The 25177-nt window shown below is 35.6% G+C and overlaps 1 protein-coding gene and 1 non-coding gene across 5 annotated transcripts in view; one reads left to right on the forward strand and one right to left on the reverse strand.

Moving 5' to 3' along the window:
- The window catches only part of ARID4B (AT-rich interaction domain 4B), a 129286-nt gene that overhangs the window by 78935 nt on the left and 25174 nt on the right, over nt 1-25177 (reverse strand). For all 4 annotated transcript variants that reach the window (XR_011235181.1, XM_069484562.1, XM_069484559.1 and 1 more), the window contains exons 3-5: nt 5742-5852; nt 2728-2793; nt 228-318 (exon numbers count right to left, since the gene is read on the reverse strand). Coding sequence is in view for 3 of the 4 variants with exons in the window: in XM_069484562.1 (XP_069340663.1) it covers nt 228-318; nt 2728-2793; nt 5742-5852 (268 nt within the window). In the remaining variant the exon portion in view is untranslated. The remainder of the gene's footprint in view (nt 1-227; nt 319-2727; nt 2794-5741; nt 5853-25177) is intronic.
- On the forward strand, nt 7814-7956 carry LOC138393518 (U4 spliceosomal RNA). The gene has a single exon (XR_011235198.1). It is a non-coding gene; the product is annotated as a U4 spliceosomal RNA (small nuclear RNA).

Genomic DNA, 25177 nt, shown 5'->3' on the forward strand with positions numbered 1-25177 from the left:
CAAATGCACAATACATTAAATAATTTCAAATTATGTTATATGTGCATATATACATTTTTGAAATAAATTTTTTAAAGATCTGGAAAGTTAAAAACCATTAACTAATCACATCTATGGCATCCAGGGAGAAAGTGAGTCAAGGAAATTTCACTTTATTTGTATTCTTTAAGATAAGCTTTATTTGTGTAATTGAAAATACATTTTTAAAAGAAAATTTATTCTCTTACCTACAGTGTACCAACTCGCATCTGTTAATTTATTGATAACAGCTTCCTGATATGCACCATCAAGATTCTTCACTTCCACAATAGCTCCTACCTAAAATATTTTTTAAATGTTAGAAAAAGTTTTAAAAAATAAATGAACAAACCAAAACTGGGTTTTTTTTTTTAACTGAGTGCATGGGGGTGAAGAATAAAATGACTACTGACTTGACTTAAAGAGCCAGCAGTTTTACCCACCAATGTTTTTGTACCATCAGTGAAAATGTTAACATAATGAAAAAGGCAAATATTAATAATATCTAATAATATTACGAAAATTTTTGTTCTTTGAACCACCCTAAAAGGGTCTTGGGACCTCCCAGGGCTCATCAGACCATACTTGGGAGAACCAATGTCTGTGAAATTGACTATCCTTGACCTGTATTTTCACTCTTCTTTCAAGGAGGCTGGGGAAAGTTAGGGGAAATTAATAAATTGCTCTGAGGTTTCCTTAAGGGTTAGAATGTACCACTAATGACAGCCATTTCAAATATTTTACATTTGATCAAGAAAATGCTAACAATTACATTTATATGGTCTTTATAGTGATAAAAAATAAACTTGTTCAGAAGAGACTCTTAGCCCCACAGAATACCCAAAAGAGGACAGGGAACTCAGGGGAATTAACAAAACTTTCCTTAAATGACATAAGTCAATAAATACATGCTATAATTTTTTCTTTTTTTTTATTTCAGGCTCACCGCGTCCATTAGTTGTGAGTTTACCCCCCTAATTTTTTAATTTAATAATCAAATGGTATAAGTATTGTTTTCATGTAAACTCATTATTGAAAAAGTATTGAGACCAAATGACAATCATTTCTGATAGATTTATTGCCTCTAAAAGAAACATTTATCCAAATGCTGACACCTTCTATCAGCTAATGAAAAGCTACAAAGTAAATTAGGGAACAATTCAAAATCTAGAGACAAAAAACAAAAATCTACTAAGAAAGATACTTCAGCAATTTTGAAACCGAAATTCAATAGACTTGCCTATTTCAAAATGGTCCCCAGCCCTAATTACATACAAAGAAAATTTTAATAAAATAAATACCAAAAAAGCAAACTATACCAACGACGCCACCATCAAAGAGGCTGGAGCAGTACAAGGAGAAAAAGATGGCTTAAGGCTACAAAAGTAAGTTGCTGCCTTTTCTATCCCTCTGCAATACTGAATGAACATTTTCTGTAGTTGGTATGGGCCTGTGCTGGGTGAACAGGGTAAGCAGGCAGTGAAAAGACATGTTGCTGTACTTTGGAGCAAAAACACAAATAAGGCATGGATATGTATGTGTATTGAGTATACAGAGGGCACAATGTTTCAATTACAGGCTGTGAGCCTGTCAGAATTTTGGTTCTGCTATTATTGGCTGTGAAACCTTGGCTAAATTACTTCAGTTTCCTCTTCTATAAACAGCTGATATGAGGATTAAATAATATGTGTAAAAGTTTTAGCATGGTGCAAGCGCTAAATAAATTGTGACTAACATCATATTGTAACTATACAGGTTTTTGGCCCTTTGTCCCTGCAAGGGCTAAACATGTATACGTAACAGTAAAGATGCACAAAACAGAAATGGTGGAAAATAATTTTTACAAGGCAAGATTTAAATAAAAACCTTAAGAGTTATAGTCCTCTGTAGTACCTACTATATATGCAAGGTACTAATGCCCTAGGAATCCAATTAAAAGTTTTAAATTCAGTAACAAACAAAAACTGGCAAACACACAAATATATCTAACTCCTCAAAAAGTATAGTTTCATCAGTAAAGGATTTTTCTTACATCTACAAATGTTCCTTCAATTCTCAGTATTTCTTAAAATTCTCCTAGCCAGACCAATGTCCATTTTCAGACATTTAAAAGGGCCAAAATGCACACCGTGGCAACCCACATATTCCCTTTAGCTTGCTTACTAAGAAAGAGTAATGCAGCATTTATTTCACTGGCCAATGAGGAAAAATTAATGCACAGAAATAAATCTCTCTAGCTGTCGGTATGAACATGCTCATAACTTACAACTGTCTGATGACCCTTAAAAGATTTCATTTGCCAATAGTTGCTCCAAAGAATAAAAGCTCTGAGTTTTGATTTTCTAACTTTCTCACTTTTTAAATTACCGTGGAACTTGCATCACTAATCCCAAGTTCATCACCCACTAATTCTGGAAAAATTCAACATTTCAATAACAAACTCACGATAGAACTCAAATAGTTAAGTAAGTAAAAGCAGTCAGTGCTTCCTTGATGCTCATTTCATTTCTGAATGCATTGTTATGTTTTACTACCATATCAGGCATTATTTAATATAAATCTATTTTTGCTATTAGTCTTTTTAGAGAAAACTACATGTTTACTTTTTCAACTCAATAACTAAATAGCCAATGAATTAAAAGGAAATGACGAAGTATTATCATTGTTTCCCAAACAAATGTTAGAATGAATAATATACAAATGAGTTACCTTTAGTGGGCCTTTTATATGGTCATCCTGAACTTCCACTGTTGAAGAATCATGTCTAAATGTCACCTAGAGATTATAAATTTAATTAGCCACCAAAAAAAAAAAAAAATCAAGCAACACAAGCTCATCAATACACTAATTATTTGTTTTTATTACAAGTAATATAAACTAAAAGCTGCCTAGTTTATACAAGATCCCAATCGCTGAGCTGGGCACTCTGGCTCTAGCCTGTAATCCCAGCTACTCTGGAGGCTGACGCAGGAGGATTGCTTGAGCCCAGGAGTTTGAGCAAGGCTGCAGTGAGCTATGATTACACCACTGCACTCCAGCCTGGGCGACACAGCAAGACCCTGTCCCAAAAAAAAAAAAAACCAATCCCTCAGTAGATTGACTGAAAAACTTAAAAATTATTTAATCAGATAACTGCCCACACTGTATCTCAGTTTTTAAAAATTAAACTAACTGATGACATGACATCTAAATTACTCGATGTTCTACATATCAAACTTTACTTGACACTATCAGTTATTAGTTTAGTTGTACAATTCCTTTTCCAAAAACAAAAAAAAGAAAGAAAGAAAGGAAGATGTGGAGATCTTAGGCCATTAGGTATTACATCATTTTGTGAAGGCCTACCTTAATAATAAACAGGAGTGACAAACATTTACTGGAGAACTAAGCATCAGCCTCAAGAATCAAACATTTACTCTTTACAACAACCTATTAGGTAGGTATGATTACTCCCATTTTGTTAAGAAAACTGAGGATCAGAAAGTATCAGTAAATGGTCCAAGAAGATCACAGAACTACTATATGGTAAAGGTGACATTCAAATGTAGGTAGTCCAGCTCTAGAACCTTACTGTATTTTCTGTATCGGTACAGAAATCAGACAATGGGAAACCAGACATGAAGAGTAAGTTAAAATAAAGGGTTCAAATTTACATTTTAATTAACTGGTAAAAAACCAGATACCCTCTACGATTCAGTACAGAAAAGGTTGTATTCTCTATGTAGGGCAAAAGAATTCTTACAGAGATTGAACCATTAGCGTGGTCTTATCAGATGAATATGATAATCATTTTAGGTAACAGGTTTACTCACGAACCAACTATGAAAGGAGATGCCTTGTACCCACAGCATCCCAGGCATTGTGTCACACAAAAGCACTACCACACTTTATTTAAATCATGTGTTTAAGTATGTGTTCTTCACTTAAACCGCAAACCACTTACAGACGGGGACTAAGTCTTGAAGACTACCGTTTCAGTATCTTTACACAGTGCTTAGCACATAGTAAAAGCTCAATAAATGAAAACTGGTAAAGACACGTATCAACAAACTTGTTGAAAATATATTAACTTTGAATCATAAACAAATTAAACTGGTTGAGAAATAAACCCCCATAGCAGTTGAGAAAATCATTAACTTTAAATTAGAAACAAATTTATAGAGCAGCCAAAAAAATTAACTTTCAGATATCCATTATTTACAAGGCACAAGGTACTCTGTGCTATCAATAGAGGAATCAGAGCCAGGTACTAACAGTCTTGTTTCTTTCATTTATAGCAAGAAATGGCAGGTGTGCTATAATGTCATTTTCCTGGTTCATTCATCACACAGGGACAATCAGCTAAAGTTGAAAGCAGGGGCTAAAATCTAGCCTTTTTCTTTGCAGGCCAAAGCATGAGTCCTGGAGTGACGCTGCTTCTGCCCAAAGACAATACCTTTTCAAGCTGGCACAGACATGCTATCTGCATGCCAAGCTCAGCTAACGAGGCTCTCCCCCAGGAGGCAGGGCTTTTGTCTAATTCACACAAAGGTGTTACAAGTACTAGCAGTAGCCCTGCAAAAGTGAGAAAATTCTTCACCTCTAGAATAGTAGTGGCAAAAAACAGAGCGCTCAGGGAACACCAGTGTGTAAAGCCAGAACAGGAAAAGCCACTAGAAGAGCACCACGTACCTAGCACCATGCATATGGAAACTTAAGGTAGAGTGGGGCCAAGACTAGCATCCTACAGATTTATAGTTAATTCAAAGGCCTTATCACAATGGTTCTTAAGCAGGAATACAAATTCCAATCACCCAGGAAGCTTTTTTCAACACATTCATGCATAAGGGGGAAGAACCCAGGCATTCAGGCATGGAAAAAGCTCTAGAAGAGACTCTGATACCTTACACAGGAAGTATACAACACCTCTACACAGCCTGTTTAATTGGTGATATTAAAACCAATGGTTTATAAGGTATCTGCTAAGCTAGATTATTAATCCCTTAAGAACAGAGATCAGGTCAACCTCATCCTCATGTCCTCATCCTCCTTCCTACCTAACAGAGTTCCTTGCAAAGGGTTTACCACTCAATAAATTATTGACAAATGAATAAATAGCTACATTCAGATATTTCACTTGTCCAGTGTTTTTTGACACTGATGATTTATTAAAATGGAAGCAACTGTATTTTTTTCTGCATTAGGACAAAACTCAAGTACTTTACAAAGATTTTTCAAGAAACACAAAGAATAAAGAATCAACAACTAGATGTACCTTATTTCATTGTTATCTAACACACTATTAATTGTAAGTCACATCCCAATTTCATGGTTAAAGTGGTGAGGGAGATGACTTAAAATTGATGAACTATGATAGTTCCAATTCTGCCACTAATTTGCTATAAGGGCCTAGGAGAAATCACTAACTCATTCTGAGCCTCATTTTTCTTTTAATAAAATTAATCAATTAAACTGGATGATTCTAAGGTCCTTTCCAGCTCTGAAACACTAACAACGCAAATACCAAGTCTATAATGAAATGGCATTCAAAATACCAACTGTGATAATCTAATTTTATTCCAATTGGAATACTTTAAAATCACAAAAAATGCTTTGTTTTAGGGTATTTTTACAACCATTACTCCTAGAAACTCATTTTGCAGAAAAATAATTATTACATTCACCAAATAACAGTTTAAATATCCACTACTGAACATAATTGATAAAATCTACAAATACTATACCTTCACTTTGACAAGTCTTTTTGCTGTTTTGATCTTGGCTTCACAAAAGGCTCCTCTGTATTTAGCACTCACATCAGTGCCCACTGTCAAATAAGGAGGCTCATCAAGGGCCTAAAAATGTAAACAAATATGGTTAGATTTAAACTAATTCTTTCCTACAATCATACTTCAGAATAGTGTGTCTAATCTTGTTAAGCTATAAAAGTTGTACTTATGGAATGTATTTGTTAACAAGACCAATTTATAAAATACTATAAATTAAAAATAAGTAAAATATTTATCATAAAGCCTATTTAAATGTACTAGATATACATCATATAAAATATAAAGACATCTTTTTCCTATTAAACACATATGGTCCATGGTATGAATTAGCTCACTCACAAATACAGCCTTCCATTCACCCATTCATTTATTCAAGTATTTATTTACTATATGACAACTTACAGAGAAGGGTCCATTTGCTACAGGCAGATCTTCAAAGCTTAAAGTCTGAAAAAATCTCTTGTAATATCTTGGCAGCCACCCAAATTCAGAATAGTTCTATTACTTCTCTACCTAGATAATTCTAAGGTACAACAGTATAAAAGGGGGAGTGGAATACATGTATTCAAATTACTGGCAAAAACTACATGAAGAAATCCAGTCTGGACCAGGCACAGGGGCTCATGCCTGTAATCCTAGCACTCTGGGAAGCCAAGGAAAAAGGATCCCTTGAGGCCAGGAGTTCTAGGTCAGCCTGGGCAATACAGTGAGACCCTGTCTGTACAAAAATTTTAAAAATTAGCTGGGTGTTGTGGCAGCTACAAGGGAGTCCCAGCTACAAGGCAGAGTGAGGTGAGAAGATGACTTGAGCCCAGGAGATCGAGACTGCAGTGACCTATGGTCGTGCCACTGCACTCCAGCCTCAGTGACAGAGTGAGACCCTGTCTCAAAAATAAATAAAGTTGTTCTAATGCTGAAACAAAAGTGTCCATAATTAATAATATATCAAAGACCTCCATAACAGTCATTTGTATCACATTCTACGTATTTCATTGAAAGCATTTTTTAAAAAAAAAAAAACTCAAAACATATCAAGTATATAATTTTTAAAATCTATTTAGGAAAATAGACAACAGTTCATTCATGCTATAACAGGAGTGTGCCCTCACAGAGAAATAATCATTTCTGCATTACTACTTTTAAAATTTTTTATATTAACTACAGCTTGATAATTTTACGTTGCTTTTGCACCTAAAGTTGAAAGTTAACCTACCTGTCTCAGCCCTCTTAAAACATTTTCCTGGCCAAAATTATGGTTAGAGTCCAGACAGACTAGCGGCTTTATTTTAGCGGGAATGTCAAAGGAGATTCACAGCACTTCACTCAAAAATTTTAATGATGGGGATATAATGTACAGCATGGGTCATGATGGATCTGTTAATCTGATTGTGGTAATAATTATACAATGTATCGGTGTATCAGGTCATCATGTCGTACATCCTGAATATATCTAACCTTTACCTGTCAAATAAATATTTTAAAATTTTTTAAAAAGGAGAAAAATTTTAAGGAAATTTCAATTCACTTTGGTGGTTCAAGTGGTATTGAATGTCAGTGATAGAAAAGCCCAAATGGTGGGGCAGTCTTCATGACCATAGGCTCATAACTCTGCACAACTTGCAACTTCTTCCAATAACACATCCCACCTTATTAGCTGGTAAAAAAAATTTTGAGATGGGGGTCTTACTATGTTGCCCAGACTGGAGTACAGTGGCAATTCACAGGTGCAATCAAAGCACACCGCGGCTTCAAACTCCCATACTCAAGAGATCCTCCCACCTCAACCTCCCAAGTAAGCTGGGACTACAGGTATGCACCACGCCCAGTTAATTTTTTATTTTTTTTTTAAGAGACAGGATCTCACTGTGTTGCCCAGGCTGGTCTCAAACCCTAGTCTCAAGCAATCCTCCTGCCTTGGCCTCCCCAAGTGCTGAGATTATAGGCATGAGCCACTGTTCCTGGTCAACTGGTAAAATTTTATTTTCAGAGACAAACAGTACACTAAAAGTAAATGAAAACGAATGAGGAGCTTTGCACAGTGGCAGTATGATAGCCAATGAGGTTTACCCAAGACGCGATTATTGCTAACTGAAAACTTTCCCCAATACCCCACACCACGATGATTTGAATTATAATCGGCACTGGCAATTTTTGACAGTCTCTACGGAGACTAGACAAAAAAATAAAATGAAATTAAAAAAATAAAAAAAAAGATAAAACAAATGAGGAACCCAAAATTATCAAGTGTAGAAGAAAACAAGAAATCAACTAAAAGTTGCACATTTGTACCTTCTCAGGAACATACAAATATTCTATGTTTTAAATGATAAACTGTTTAATTTTTAATGAAAAATTTTTTTAAAAAGGGAATACAATAGTGACATATTTAGATGACTATACATGAACCCATTTATGTATTTTTTATTAATATTCATATCAAACACTAGCAACATTTTAACTATAGAAATGCTTATTGGGCAGATTTATAAAAGTTGAATCTGACAGAAGGATTTTCCTCCAAACTAAGACCACTGCCCATTCTCACCAACACAAAAATCCATGTTTACAGGAGAAGGGTATTAATTACCTCAAAAATCATAGGGGGAAAATTATTTTGAAGGGTACTATTTTCCTTCATTCAAGCTAGAACACATAGAAAAATTTTAAAGCATATAAAGGAAATGCCCCTTAGAAAAAGACTTGAAATGGGAAGCCAAAGTCTAATGAAAGCTACTGAAACTGAAATGCATTGCTGGAACAGTGTTAATTTATTAGAAAGAACATAGGAAAAACAGTAGGCTATGTTCTGATCTTGTTTCTGCTTCTATTTTTTTTTCCCATCATTTTAGATCAGTTACGTTTCTGTTCCTAAATTCTCATTTAGCATAATAATTTGAATCTTATATACATTTGTTTAACAAGACTACATCAAAGCACTGGCATTACGAAGATGGTCAGAATGCAATGCTTTAAGAATATATAATCATCTAGAAGTGAAACTATGGAACTATTTTTAAATGCTAACCAAAATACAAATGAGACTTTCCACAAAAACCCAAATCAAATCCATAACCAACATGGTCAGACTTGTGTATGTAACTTTAGCAGGGCATAAGGTATCACTCTGTCATTAATCTAACATGAGGTAATGTAGCAGATTGATTAACAACACAGGCTTTCAAAGCAAAAAGACAAGGTCTTAATCCAAGCTCTATGCCATACACTAACTGGATGAGTTTTTGTAGGCTACTCAAGTTCTCTAAGCTTTAGTTACCACATCAGGAAAATAGGGTCAACATTAAAAAGCACTCCGTTGTGCTTGAAATAGCTAGCAATAATTACTATTAATATTATGAAACACTCTATGTGCACAAACAAGTCATTAGATCGATACAAATTAAGATTTGGCCCTGCTCCATTTTTTTCTTTTTAATATTCTAGAGCTGTGATCCCCTATCCCCAGACTGAGTATGTATCAGTGCGTGGCCTGTTAGGAGCCAGGCCACACAGCAGGAGGTGAGTGGTGAGCAAGAGAAGCTTCATCTGTATTTACAGCCATCGGCTCCCCACCGCCTGAGCTCCGGCCCCCTCCCATGGAAACACTGCCTTCCATGAAATCACTGTCTGAGCTCTGCCTCCCCCACCCCGCCACGCGCCCCATGGAAAAATTGTCTTCCATGAAACCAGGCCCTGGTGCCAAAACAGCAGTTGGGGACCGCTGTTCTAGAGGCAAATTCTCATTTTAAATGATTGCTCACCATAAATAAGTGCAAATTCAAAGTTAAATCACTTTCCTCTCTTTGTCAATCAGTGTCAGTACTCAGAATTCAACATTTTCAGTAATAAATCTAATTTTAAAAAATACCACAGGACAGTTGGTAATATATACAATAAATCTTTAAAATGTGATACTTTTTGCAAGAATGAGGAAACAATCAAGGATACATTATATTATACATATGGAAAAACCTGTATTAGTAGTAATAAAGATAGGTTAAGAAGAATTAACTTATTAGAACTTTCCCAGTGAAATGGAGGGGTATGTAAATGAAAACATTTTACTCAAAGTCTTTCCGTTTCTAAAAAAGATTCCTTTTTGTTTGTTTTTTACAATTAGTATGTATTCTTTGCTTTTTAAAAGGCATACTAAGGAATATCTCAAACATATACAAAAGAAGACAGAACAATATAATGAATTCCTCATATACCCATAATCTGGCTTCCACAATTATGAACTCATAGACAATTTGTCTTATCTATACTCCTACCAATTTCCCTTAAACACTCATTATTTTGAAGGGAATTCCAGATACTGTATCAGAGCAATAAAAAGTATATTATCTGTCATGAATGGGAGTATGGGTTATTTTGAATTTTCTTAATACTTTTCTACATTATCCAATTTATTTGCAATTATCATATTAATGAAAGACAGTATAATATTAAGAATATACTGAATTAGATGCCTAGGTTCAAATCTACCACTAGTAGCTAGGTGGCCTTGGATACAGTAACAGCTATAGTCCTCTGTGCTTCAGGATACAACAGTTACTCACAGGGATGAGGAATAAGAAGCTACACATATAATGCTTAGGAACCGGGGCCCAGCAGAGTGCCAAATAAAGGCCATTATTATTATTATATAATAATCAGGGGGATTATAAATTTAAATAAGTCCAGTAAAAATTTAAGCCCATTCTAAAAGGGTTAAGTCATAAAGAATTAATTCCCACAGAAACAGAGCAAATGCTAGTATAACTATATATAGGTAGGCAGCGAGGGGTTTCTTTAAAATATTTCCCTTCTTCAATTCAGATACAAAGTAATCACATTGAATTCTAACAGCAAGAGAGGACAAGTCCTTGTGGCGATGCTCCATAACTAAGTATATCATGACCTCTTAGTGTGGCAGAGAGACAAGATTATATACGGATTCTGAGGCTAATGTACTTTGGTCCAATGTAGAAATATACAAAGAATTATGTCAGCAGGTTAATTAAGATTCCTTTGACCAACACCAACCCTGATGGACATACGGACTATCTATATATCCAGAAAAAACTCCTACCTTCTCTTTTTGTTTGGCTTCTCTGGTTTTGGTCAGTAATATGGACCATCTCAGAAGCTAAAATAAGATGTTTTTATGTAGTACCTCCATGCCAAAAAGGAAATTAAACTACTAAATTACCATCCCTTTGTTTAGCAAACAGAACAGTTTTCTAGTTGTCAAGGCAACTGCTACCTCACAGTTATCCAGCATTGCTTAAACAATTATTTTTCTAGCCAATCTACCAAATGTCCTAACAGGCACCTAAAAATCGTTGAATTCCATGGAAACACTAAAAAGCATAAGCAATTTTTAAATTAGCTATTGGTAGTTAATGATCTTTCAGGATGCCAAAATGCCAGGGAAGCATATAAGTGCACAATGAATCAACAGTAATCTGTAATGTGCCCCTGTGCTGTAGTACATAAAATATATAAAATAAGTTTTAGAAAGACAGTAGTTAATTCTTCAAATGGCTGGCTAATGTTGACAATGCCTAGAAAAATAATCATTTATTCAAGATCTATTTTTTAAAAGCAAAACATACTTGATGAAATTTTATTGAGGTATCATAGTTTCTTTAAAAGAGTAAGACATTCAAACTAGTTACAGTGCCAAAGCAGCCAGGAGAATCAGAAAACAAGAATATTAAATTTGGTGGTAAAAAGCAGTAAGTAATAAATGTACTTAAACACATACAGTGTGACAATAAATCTATTAAAAGAATCTAGTTTGTATATAACAATCCAAAAGAGGTATTAAAACAGTAATGGGGATAATTCCAACAAATGAATGAATAAAAAATATTCACACTTATATACAAAAAGGTATAGCATTTAAAAACTAGCTTAAAATGCACAATTTTGGGGACTATACAAAAAAATGAATACATTGAGACAATAAAACCATGCCACCTAACTTTGAAATCTTCACAGGGGCCATTTCCTCTCTTCCTTTTCATGTGGTACTAAGGACAGAGGTTTGTGAAGGGTGAGGGTTGGGGAGGCACGAGGAGGTGGAAGACAGATGCTGAATGTACAAGGCAGTGGAGGTCTGGGGGAGCCACATGGAGGCACAGTCAGACCCTGTGACTGAGGACCTGGGTAGGAGCTGAGCAGGGACAGAGGAGATGAGCAGCGTGGCTTGAAGATTGGTCACACCACCCAAATAAGTAAACTGACTGACCAAATAAGTAAATATATTAAAGATAGTGAAAGCTACGCTTCTCACTGCCAAAGAAGTTAAAAAGGAAGGAAGGGGGCAGGCTATAAAGAAGTTTAAGCATTTGACTGGAATTCAAAATATGGCTTGAATTCATAGTTGTGTAATATACATATACACAGAAAAAATAAAAAAGTACTTATAGATGTATGTGTGTGTTTGTCCCTGTATTTCCTAGTTCTGTCCACCAAGAAGGGCTAAGAGCAACTGACATGAAAAACATAGCAATGGCCTAGATTTTAATTTCTAAATTACATCCTCCATTTAAGGGAAACAGGATCCTGGGAGAAATGGCTAATTTCAAGACTGGGCCTAGAAAAGTACAAGAAGAATCTGAGACATCTTGTGCCATAAACTAAGGAAATACTCAATGAATGATGGGGATATTTCAAAGGGACATGGGCAGCTCCTTGAAGGGGTTCCTCTTACTGGCTAAATGGGGGAAATGTTGAGCATTAAAATAAATATGGCCAGACACATGCCTCACACTTGTAATCCCAGCAATTTGAGAGGCTGAGGCAAGAAGAATGCTTGAGGCCCCGAGTTTGAGACCAGTGTGAGCGAAACAGCAAGACCCTGTGTCTCTACAAAAAAATAGAAAAATTAGCTGGGCATGCATGAGTCCCAGCTACTCCAGAGGCTGAGGCAGGAGGATCGCATGATACCAAGAGTTTGAGGTTACAATGAGCTACGATGACACCACTGCCCAGACAACAGAGCGAGACCCTATTTCAAACAAACAAACAAATAGTCGTTCTATTATCTTCTTAGGGAAGTATACATATATCAAACTGATCAACTTAAGATCCATGTATTCCACTGTAAATTAATTATATCTCAGCTTTAAGAATTGATAACAAATTAAAATGCATTCAATAAAACTGAAACCCATGATTCCATGCTGACATGAATGAATAAATTTTTTAAGATGCAGAAAGTGGAAAGCTCTTCCTTATAGTAAAATGTTAATAATGGTAGTAGGACAGGCCGGGCGCGGTGGCTCACGCCTGTAATCCTAGCACTCTGGGAGGCCGAGGCGGGTGGATTGCTCAAGGTCAGGAGTTCGAGAACAGCCTGAGCGAGACCCCGTCTCTACTAAAAATAGAAAGACATTATATGGACACCTAAAAATCTATATAGAAAAAATTAGCCGGGCATAGTGGCGCATGCCTGTAGTCCCAGCTACTCGGGAGGCTGAGGCAGGAGGATCGCTTGAGCCCAGGAGTTTGAGGTTGCTGTGAGCTAAGCTGACGCCACGGCACTCACTCTAGCCTGGGCAACAGAGTGAGACTCTGTCTCAACAAAAAAAAAAAAAAAAAAAAAAAAAAAAAAAATGGTAGTAGGACTGATGGAAATAGAGAATCATCATTTGGCAACCATCATAAAGGTGGCTGATTCATAGAGTTGTAATAGATGCTAAGCTGACCAGTGGTTTGATGAACAGAATATTGGAATAATCTTGGAATACTACTGAATTATCAGTGGTGTAATGATGTTATGCGCCAAGAACAAAAAAAGCATCCTTTCTGTGGTATACCAACCCTGGTAATGAGAAAAATTAGACAAAAGTTGAAGTTATTCTACAGAATTTATAAGGTTTATATTCCTTAAAACTCTAAAGAACATGAAATATGAGGAAAGCTGGGGAACAGTTTTCGATTCAAGTAGTCTGAAGAAGTGACAACCAACGGTTCCTGGACGAAGCATGGAATAGGAAGAAAAAAGAGACACCATTAGGAGAGTTGGTGAAATCTGAAAGGGAGGGTCTGTGGATAGGATGATAATGTTGTACCAATGCTGATTTCCTGATTTGGAGGATTAAATACAGGGTAGGTAAAAGAGTGTCCTTTTTGTTGGGAATCACATACTGGAGTATGTAGGAATGACAGAACAGTCACCTTTGCCGCTTGCTCTCAAAGAATTCAAAGATAATGATGATGGGTACATATGTATATACAAACACTGGGGAAGGGAGATTAGATATAGAGCAAATGAGATAGAATGTCAACAACGGGCCAACCTGGTGAAGGGGGCTACATGAATTCTTCATAAATTTGAAATTATTTAAAAATAAATTATCGTTAAGTAATATGTATTCATTTATGTTCTTTACCCATCTTCTGAGTTACTCATTTTTTACTGGATTGTAAAAGTTATTGCATATTCTTAAAAACTCAACCCCTCCCCAAAAAAATCTTCTCTGGATGCTATCTACATTTCTTTAAAACAATTTTTTTGTTGTTTGTTTTTTTAAAGGCAGAGCCTCACTCTGTCGCCTCAGCTAAAGTGCAGTGGCATGATCATAGCTCACTGCAACATCAAACTCCCGGGCTCAAGCAATCCTCCTGCCTCAGCCTCCCGAGTAGCTGGGACTCATGCCCGGCTAATTTTTCTTTTTGTAGAGACAGTGTCTTGCTGTGTTGCTCAGGCTGACATTGAACTCCTGAGCTCAGGCAATCCTCCTGCCTCAGCCTCCCAAAGTGCTGGGATTACAGGCGTGAACCACTGCGCCTGACCTTTAAAATTGTTCTTAAAGTTTAAATTACTTTACAGAGGATGAAATCACAAGTCATTTATAAGTAAATTTTAGATACACATCTATTAATCAGAGCGATATCTGTATACTCACAGATATTAACAGAGGAGTATCTATATATTCCTGGAAACTTAAATAACTCAAAAGAGACATTCTAACTGGAATTTTCAGCTTCAGTGAAGAGGTTAAGAGAGAAACTGGGGAAGACATTAAGTGCCTATTGTATTTAAGACATTGCTCTAAGTACCAAAAAAGCAAAGGAGCTTCTGCAAGTAACTCAAAGATAACCAACTTACTTTGCCTTCAGCAGGCAAAGTTAATCTTGTTTGTTATCTTGCTAGTGAGGTCACAACCTACTCAAATGCAAATGGTTCTGTTTTAGAGTAACAACACTCTCAAACATATTTAAACTTCAATGATATAGAAATTAAAGGAGACTAGTGGTACAGCCAGCTCAAAAATCAGAATAAAGAGAAACCATAATTGGCACTGTTTTCATGTATATCTATCTGGACATGTTAGTAATATCTACTGACATAGATTAGAAGGCAAAAAGTACAATATTTTAAAATGTAAGAACTAAAGATGCATTTGGAGAACATTTCTAAGAGCTTTTTGATTAAAAAAAAAAATTCTCAAAAACCTCCACCGATCAAGTTTTTATATTCTTAAGAATACGACCTTGGCATTGAGTCAATCCACCAATCAGATTTTCCAAGTTTTACTTGTACTCATTTGTATGTGTGCATATTAAGTTCTAAAATTTAATCACCTGTATGTGTTTGTGTATGATATTATGCGAGAGTTTTACAAAATGTTACTTTTGGTAACTGGGCAAAATGTACAATACAATCTCTTTGTGTTATTTCTTACAGCTTGTGTGAATGTACAATTATCTCAATAAAATCTTCAATTAAAAAAAGAATATGACCTTGAAAGAAGCCATCAATAGGAAACAGCAATCTCTGATCTCTCAAAAAACTATCAATTACTTGTCTAGCAACCAAAAGAAACTGACCCCCACAATATGTAATAAACACTCTAAGTCACAGAATTCATTCTAATTTCAGAGCTCTAATGTACTGAGCCCTTTGGTAACCAATGCTACAATACTCACTGATACAACACTATATATTGACTTTGCTTGTCCCAAATTTACAAACATTTTGTAAAGGTGACCATTCCACAATGTATTTTAATAAATTCTTATCTGTCTTCTAGAGCTACTTAAGGCAGAAATAGCATCTTATTCATCTTTGTATGCCCTCGTCCTAGAATAGCACCTACATATGGGAAGAATTCTGGAAATACGTGTTCAATCAAAAAGAGCAGACATTAGTTAAGCCCTGCTAAATGAGATTTCTCTTAAGTTGAAAATTACTTATATTTCAAAAAGTACCCTATCTTGGGAGACACCTTATATTGGGAGGTGAAAAGCATGAGCTCTGGAATCAAAATACCTGGGATCCAACTACAAGTGCATAACTTACTAGCTATATGACCCTTGGGACAAGTCATTTAACTTCTCTGAGAGTAGCTTCACATTTGTAAAGTGGGATTGATTACAGCAATAAAATAAATATACAATGCATTTACTTATTTATATATTAAATATATAATAAAGTTGTGACCTGTTATACCAAAAATCATATGTAAAATGCTTAATAGTGCCTGATATGTAATAAGCACTCGATAAATAAATGCTTGTTTTAATCTGCTATTATTACCATTCCTTTCAAAGCAGATTTTGTACTTAATCAGATGATATAGAGATTAATGACAGAAATAGCACAAGAATAGTATGAGCGGCTAAGCTATTAATCTTATGAATACATGACTAGGGAGAGGAATGACAGGGGCATCAACAGCAAATATCCACAAGTAGCAATTTTGTTTGACTAGGCCAGGTGATTTTCCAGATATTCTGGAGAAATGTTTTCTGGAATCTTAAGTTCCTGGCAGTTATATTTATCCATGGGTCCTGGAATCAGAAAAGATGATATGAGCATGGCAGAAAAGATGATCAACATTGTTTACATAGCATTGTTCCTAAACTTAAAAAAAAAAACTCTCTCCACTATAGTGATGATAAATTATTTTTATATTACTGAAATTCATATAAAATTACCATATTTCATCATGCCCCACTAATTTTATTATTTTTTTGTAGAGAGAGGGGTCTATGTTGCTCAGGCCAGTCTTGAACTCATGGACTCAAGTGATCCTCCCATAGTGTGTGTGTGTGTTTCACTATAATACAAAGTCAGACACTTGGAACAGTAATTTTGAAGAATGAAATCACTTACAATAATATACAGTCTATGCCGCCTATGCAGTCTTAATTTGTATTACAGTTTATCACTAAAACTGGAAAGAACTTTCTTATATACCATATCCAGAGAATTCTCTTTTTATAAATTGATAGTCTATGACAAGATAAACAGTGATATTAAAAATAATGTAAATGAGATTGTTTTTAATGCCTTAAATTCTTATGTGCGTATTTTTGGTTCAGGTGTTTTTTTTTCTTTCTTTCTGTTTTTATGTTGTTTTCCTCCTGATCACCCTCCCAGAATCTTTCAGGATTTTAATGGTGGCATGAAATAGCTTTTACTTGGCTGTTCCTATCATACTACCTCACGCTAAAATGAAGATTCTATTAGTTGCTGAGTATATCTGTTCCAACTATACACTTAGGACCAAGAGAAACAATTTCAGGATTAGTGTAGAGAAATATACTTAGATCAAAATTCTATCTCCTGACTCTCCACATGTACCTAGTCTTACTGCTAGATCACACTGGTGTTCTTCTATTAAGTTACCAGAAATTACTAAGTCAGTGCCAACATCAAGTTTTAAGAATTGAGTATTATTCCTCTATACCTATTGCACAGTTACTTAAGTAAATGCACACAAGGTATCCTAAATGAAGGCAGATAGGAAGGACTTTCCAGGATACCTGATCTTGCCTTCTTTGAACAGGCTGTGAGAACTAAACAGATTCAATCTTGAAGCATTCTAATAGGATAGTTCACATTAGATTGTTTATCATAAGATCTGGAGTTTTAAAAAATTATACCAATCAAATGAGTTACGACGTTGCTTATCTACGTAGGGATCAAATGCAGGTCAGAACACTGAGAATTTCATTATCAAACCTGCCCTGCTAACTAATGTGGTAACCACACCTACCTAGCCTCCTGTTAAGCCTCCCTAGGATTTTCCAATCCCCACTAAAATCATGAAAAACATTTCCATGACATCCCCTCCCATAAGCATTCCCAAAGGAGAAAAAAGCCAATAAAGCCCTTAAAATAGTCTAGCATTTCCTTTGCCAATCCCTTTTCCCTAAGAAAATGGTAAAGAGAGAATCCACTAGACTGTGATGATAAATTCCAGGTGATATGAGGAAGATTCACTGAGCACACAAAATATCCTGAACTTTTTATTTTAAAAATAGATAAGAAACAAACTTCAGTAATAAATATGTCTTATGTTGATGTACATGAGCAATGTGCCCTGTAAACACATATATCCTGAGGGAAAAGGGGCAGGTGCACAATACACAAGGGTTGACGCTGCAGCCTTCAATTGCTTAATTCACTTTCGGCATATTGTATTAGGTATGCCTGTATACTGTAACTAAGTTTTTTTGTTGACATGAGTTTGTGGATCATACTATTATATAAACTAGAAAAGTGGTTCTCAAAGTATGCTCCCAGGACCAACAGCATCAATATCACCTGGCAATGTGTTAGAAATGCAAATTCTCAGGCTGGCACAGTGGCTCAGGCCTGTTATCCTAGCACTTTGGGAGGCCAAGGCAGGAGGATCGCTCGAGGCCAGGAGTACACCACCAGCCTGAGCAAAAGAAGGAAAAAATTAGGCAGGCATGGTGGTGTGCACCTGTAGTTCCAGCTACTCAGGAGGCTGAAGCAGGAGGATCACTTTGCTTGAGCCCAGGAGTCGGAGGCTGCACTGAGCTATTATGACGCCACTGCACTCTAGCCCGGGCAACAGAGAGAGAGACTCTGTCTCAAAAAAAAAAAAAAAAAAAAAGAATACAAGGCTGAATCAGAGAGATCAGTTAGGAATCTGCTACCATAATCTAGAATGAGATATAATTAGCCTGCACTAAAGTAGGGATGAAGACAGAAAGACTGGCTGGAGACATCTTCATACAAAGTGACTAACTGAATAAAGGGATGAAGAATTTTACCTCCCCCCGCCCCCCCAACGCTGATTCCTATTTCTTAAGAACAGATCTGATCCTGAACTAGTACAAAAAAGGGGGGGGGGGAAGGAGTTAGAGTGGTGGCTCACGCCTGTAATCCTAGCACTTTGGGAGGCCTGGGTGGATTGCTTGAGATCACGAGTTCTAGACTAGCCTAAGCAGAGTCAGATCCTTTCTCTACAAAACACAGAAAAATTAGTTGGGCGTGGTGGTGCCTGATTGTAGTCCCAGCTACTTGGGAGGCTGAGGCAGGAGAATTGCTTGAGCCCAGGAGTTCAAGGCTCTAGTGAGCTATGATCCCACCACTGCACTCCAACCTGGCCAAGAGTGAGACTCCATTTCTTTTTTTTTTTTTTTTTTTTGGAGACAAGAGTCTTGCTCTGTTGCCAGGGCTAGAGGGCCATGGCATCAGCCTAGCTCACAGCAACCTCAAACTCCTGGGCTCAAGCAATCCTCCTGCCTCAGCCTCCCGAGTAGCTGGGACTACAGGCACGCACCACCAAGTCCGGCTAATTTTTTCTATATTATTTTCAGTTGTCCAGATAATTTCTTTCTATTTTTTAGTAGAGACAGGGTCTCAGTCTTGCTGACCTCGAGCGATCCTCCCACCTCAGCCTCCTGGAGTGCTAGGATTACAGGTGTGAGCCACCGCGCCCACTCAAGAGACTCCATTTCTTAAAAACAAAAAAACAAAAAAAACCAAAAAAAAAAAAGGATATCCTTCCAGTCTTCTTTCTCTGCATTTACAGGGATCTATATACAAAATTACGTAATTTTTGGCCAACATGTTAGCTTTTAGTTATATAATCTATGAATATATTATCCTTATAAAAATAATAAAACATTAAATCCTAAATTACCACATCCAATCCCAATTCCTTCCCATCAGTAATCACTACTATCATTTTGACACATGACCTTCCAGATTTTTTTCAGACTTTCACTTACATACATGTACATGTGTCCACACATAATGGCATTTCTGTGAATATATTTTCCATAATTGATATTATATTCAATACAATGTCTTTTAACTTTTCTTTTAGCTTTGTTTTGAGACAGGGTCTTGCTCTGTCACCCAGGCTGGAGTGCAGTGGCACAACCACAGCTCATTGCAGACTCGAACGCGTGGGCTCAAGCAATCCTCCTGCGTTAGCCTCCTGAAATGCTGGGACTACAGGTGTGAGGCACTGCGACCAGCCCAGCCTGTCTTTCAACTTTTATTTCATTCAAAAAATGTTTTAGAGATTTTCGTACATCAGTAAACACAGACTATTAAATTGTTTTTGTGGTATAACCCTTGTAGAAATTTACCATGGTTATTTAGCTTCTCTCTTGGTGATGTCAAATGGTTTCCAGTTTTTCACTATTACAAAGAAGGCTGCAACAAACATATTCATACGTGCTTCCTTGTGCGCCTACATAGGCACTGCTCTACGGTAGATGTCAAGAGGGAACACGTGGAACGTGCACATTTTTTAATTTTAATAGATAATCCAAATTTTCCCAAGGAATTTCTAAAATGTAATTCTGGTACCTTGAAGACCAATACATAATGAAAAAAGAAGATTCTTATTTATAGCTAAGTGTTTTATTTTCAACCAAAGCTTTTCCAGTCCTAGGGGAATTTAACAATCTGGCATCTTGAACATCAATCACCATTAAATTCTACACTAATTATTAGCAATGTAATATCTTAAAAGATGTATGTATTCAACTTGATGATAATTATCAAAATCAAAAATGTATATAACCTTGGCCCCAGGAACATACCCCAAAATGTATCCAATACATATACTTGTACATGTTGAGATAACATATGTTCAAAGTTATTTACCACAGATGCAATTTAGTAGGTCTGGCCAAAACTCTAGCTTAATTCAAAGTAATGTAAGAAGTTACGATCTTGGAAGGGGATTCAATATATGCCTTACTTTAAATAGCAAATTAACTCAAAGTTCAGAAGCTATAAAAGAAACTACTGATAAATTTAACCATAAAAAAACTTTATATGGCAAAAAACCCCACAAAGCAAACAAATCAAAACATAAACGACAAGCTCTTAAAAATTATTTGTACTCAATATCATTAAACAAAGATCTAATTTCTGATATATAAATACCTAAAATTAGTAATTTTTTAAAAAGACCAACCATTTAACAGAAAAATGAGCGTATGACAGGAAGAGGTAGTTCATATAAAAAGAAATACAGTTGGCTCTTAAACATATGAAAAGATGTTCATATTCATGTTTGATATAAAATCCACTGAATAAAAGCTACTCCAAAATACCGTTTTTCAATATCAGATTGGCAAAAATTCAGAAGTCTGTTAATATACTTAGCTGGTAAGATTTTTGGAAAATATTAGCACTCATATTGCTGGGGAGAATGTAAATCTGTATACCCTAAATGGGAAAAATTGGCAATAATTATAAAAATTAAAAATATATACCCCTTTATCAGTACTTTGGGGACTTAATCTACAGATATTCTTGCACATGTATGAAATAATATATATGCAAAGTTACCTCATCTCAGACCTGTCTGTTAAAAGCAAAAGGTCAACAACCTAAATGTCTAAAAATAGGGGAGTGGTTAAATAAATTATGTTACAACCATAAAACTGACTAGTTTAGAACTACAAAAACAAATGAGAACATTGGTTGCCTGGGGCTGGAGATGGGCATGAAGACTGACTACAGATGTGCAGCAGGGAACTTTTTAAGGTGACAGAAATGTTCTAAAACTAGATTTTGGTGATGGGTGCACAGCCCTAGACATTTATTTAAAATTTCTTGATTTTTACACTTACAATGGTTTAATTTAGTGTGCAAATTATACCTCAATAAAGTTGTTAAAAAGAATACATATTGGGAGGCCAAGACGAGAGGATGGCTTGAGGTCAGGAGTACGAGACCAGCCTAGCAACACAGCCCCCATGTCTACAAAAAAAAAAATATATATATATATATATATATATTTTTTTTTTTTTTTTTTTTTTTTTTGAGACCAGGTCTCTCTCTCTCTTGCCCGGGCTAGGGTGTTCTTCAGTTGTGTGTTCTTTTTCATTATCAAAATTAAAAATGTATATAACCCTGGCACCAGGAATATACACACAAAAAAAGAACACACAAATGAAGGCATTCTCTATGTACTGATATAAAAACATCTCCCAGAAGTGCTAAGTGACAAAATTAAAAAGTGCAGAACTAAGTATGTATAATTTAAAACCTGAAGGCAAAAAAGGGGAACAAGAAGGCAAATTTGTGTGTACTTTTCTATGCCTAAGTAACTTTCAAACAATAAATAGCAAACAAGTAACAATGGCTATCTGTGCAGAAAGAAGGGAAACTGAACAAATGGAGGGGGAAAGTAGGATGAAGGGTTTTTTTTATAATACTATATGCATTCATATGTATTTTTTTAACTTTTCAGCCACATGTTTTAATCATATGAAAAATTAAACTAAAAATACGTATTTGGACTTCAATAATATAATTACAGATATACCCTTTAATGTAAATTATCTGCTTCCTCACTTCATTACACATTACATTTGATGTAATTTTGTAACCATCATGATTGTCCCGAAGAGTCTGCTTTTGTGAAGAATCTTCCGTGCCTACAGAAACTTTCGCATCCTGAAATTCTTGGAACCATTTCAGTTCCAAATACTCGATTCCAAAAGTTATCAATTTATAAATTAATAAAGGATCTTGGAAATTCCAAATTGTCCAAATTATATCAACAGTGACACCTGGAAGATGTACCCCCAAAATTTTTTTTTCAATCACATGATCCAATTTAAGGTTGGGTGAAGTAGACTAATCCCAGATATACATAAAACTTGAAAATTTAACTTTTTTAATAATTATTAACAAGATAAATTTATAAATATATTTGTAGGTAACAATAACAGAACGGGTACAAAATGAACTCCAAAGTCTCTGCTGAGCCAAAAACTGGAAATGACTGGACATATACTGACAGAGGAGAAAAGCAGAAGTAAAACTAAACAACCAAGAAGAAAGCTTCAAGGGCAGGTTGTAGACTGAAATGAATACATAGCTAGCTCTTCTAAGACTCTGCAACACACTCCTCATACCTGTACAGCTATACTACCCTCTCCCAAAACCTACAGGGCAGCAAATCTAGGATCCACAAGACCAGAGCTCCTATTTTACTCATTGCTCTCCTTGTGCCAAGCATTATGCTTTAGTAATACGATCTCATTTAATCTCACAGCAACACTATGACACATAGGTAATGTTATCCTCAGTATCTACATACAATAACTAGTAATCAATCACCATCACACAATTAAATGTCAAAGTCAAGGCCAAAAATATATATGCTCTAAGAGAGGATTTCCATTTCCCCCCCTTAATTTTTAATATTTTAAAGATTGATCGTTAACACAAATTTTTACAAGTAAAACAAGTTATAACTAATAAAGCAGTATATGCTCATTTTAAAAATCAAACATCTTAACTGCACAAAATAAGACATTAAATGTTTTCTATACCATCACCCTCTAGAGACAATCGCTATTAACATCTTGTTACAGTTCTTTCCAGACCTTTCCTAAGAAGCACTGACATCAATGTGTCTGAGTATAATCGTAAGTGGATATGAGGTAAAATATCTACTTATAGATAGTACAATTGTAAGCAAAAGCAAACTGTTGCCCCAACCTAGGTAAGTAAACTTGGGTCTAACCACAAAAAATAGTCTAAAAAGCACACAGAGCAAAAGAAAAAAATAAAAGAGAAGGCGGAAGGATGAGAGGAACAAAGGGCCAAATAAAGTCTAGCAACCCAACACAGCAGTACAGCCAATTTGCCACCACCTACCTACTTAAGAGCTGATTCTAACATCTATTTCTATGGTAACAAAGCATTAAGCAAATATATATATGTAACAAACTCAGGGAAAGATTCCTTTTTTTCTCTTCCACTAGAAGTACCTAGTCTGGCAAATTTGAGCAACATAATCTGGAAGTTTGATTCTATGTCAGAATTTCAGTATATCAGCCTGCAAAATGTCTTTAAATAGTTATTAACTGATTGGGAGGATGGATTACAAGGAATAAAATTGATTATCTACAGATATCATAATCTCAACTTCTAGTAACATGCAATAGGTTCAAAACCCAGTAAAATATTTAAAATTCTAAAACGTAATATATAAACAAGAACTATGTGCTAATGTCTAATAACCAGCCGATGACTTGAAAAATTTACACTGAACTTTCAAATCTGGACCTTGAAAACTTTGTATAAGGAGGCAGGGCGCAGTGGTTCACACCTGTAATCCTAACACACTAGGAGGCCAAGGTGGGAGGATCGCTTGAGCTCAGGAGTTCGAGACCAGCCTGAGCAGGAGCGAGACCCCATCTCTACTAAAAATAGAAAAATTAGCCAGGTGTTGTAGACACGCCTATAGTCTCAGCTACTCGGGAGGCTGAGGCAGGAGGATCGCTTGAGCCCAGGAGTTTGAGGTTGCAGTGAGCTCTGATGATGCCACTGCACTCTACCTGGGACAACAGAACAAGATGCTGTCTCAAAAAAAAATTTATTTTTCAATTATGTAAGCATAAATTAAATTTTAAGTAAAAACGCATGATAAAATAATCCTCCATTTCTTTAGTTACTGATAGGATATGGGCAAAATACTGACATGCAACCAGGAACATCTTTTTAAAAATACCATCAACATTTTGAAACCATGTAAATATTTTACATCAAAAAAAATTAAAAAGGAAAAAAATAGAGCAATCCCTAAAAACCAAAACCAAGCTGAAGTAAATGTCCTATTTTTAAGTTGTTGGCATAAACATATAGAAAAGAATTATTTTGAGTATTTTAAATATTCAAAATATTATTTTCTACTAAAATTTTATTTTTATTTTAAAAGTATTCTGACATTATGCCCCTAGTGGAATAAAGCCTAAGGATAAAAAAAATAATAATAAAAGAATCTTCAAATATATTCATATGTACTATCATTACTAACAAGACTAATATTTCAAAACTAATATGTTATATATATAATATAATGTTAATGCTGTTAGAAATGAAGATTTTTAGAATAAGATAAAAAATGATACAAAGATAAAAGAAGTTAAACAGCCTTTTTTTTTTTTACCAAGATGGCAACACAGACGAAGAAGGAAGCCCCTGCTCCCCCAAAGCCAAAGCCAAGGCTTTGAAGGCCAAAAAGGCAATGCTAAAGGTGTCCACAGCTACAAAAAATGAAAAGGACATCTGCATGCATCACCCACCTCCTGACTGCCCAAGACACTGCCCCAGAGGCAGTCCAAATGTAAACGGAAATATGCCCCCAGCAGAA

The sequence above is a fragment of the Eulemur rufifrons genome, chromosome 11 (assembly GCF_041146395.1).
Source record: "Eulemur rufifrons isolate Redbay chromosome 11, OSU_ERuf_1, whole genome shotgun sequence".
NCBI classification, from domain to species: Eukaryota; Metazoa; Chordata; class Mammalia; order Primates; family Lemuridae; genus Eulemur; species Eulemur rufifrons.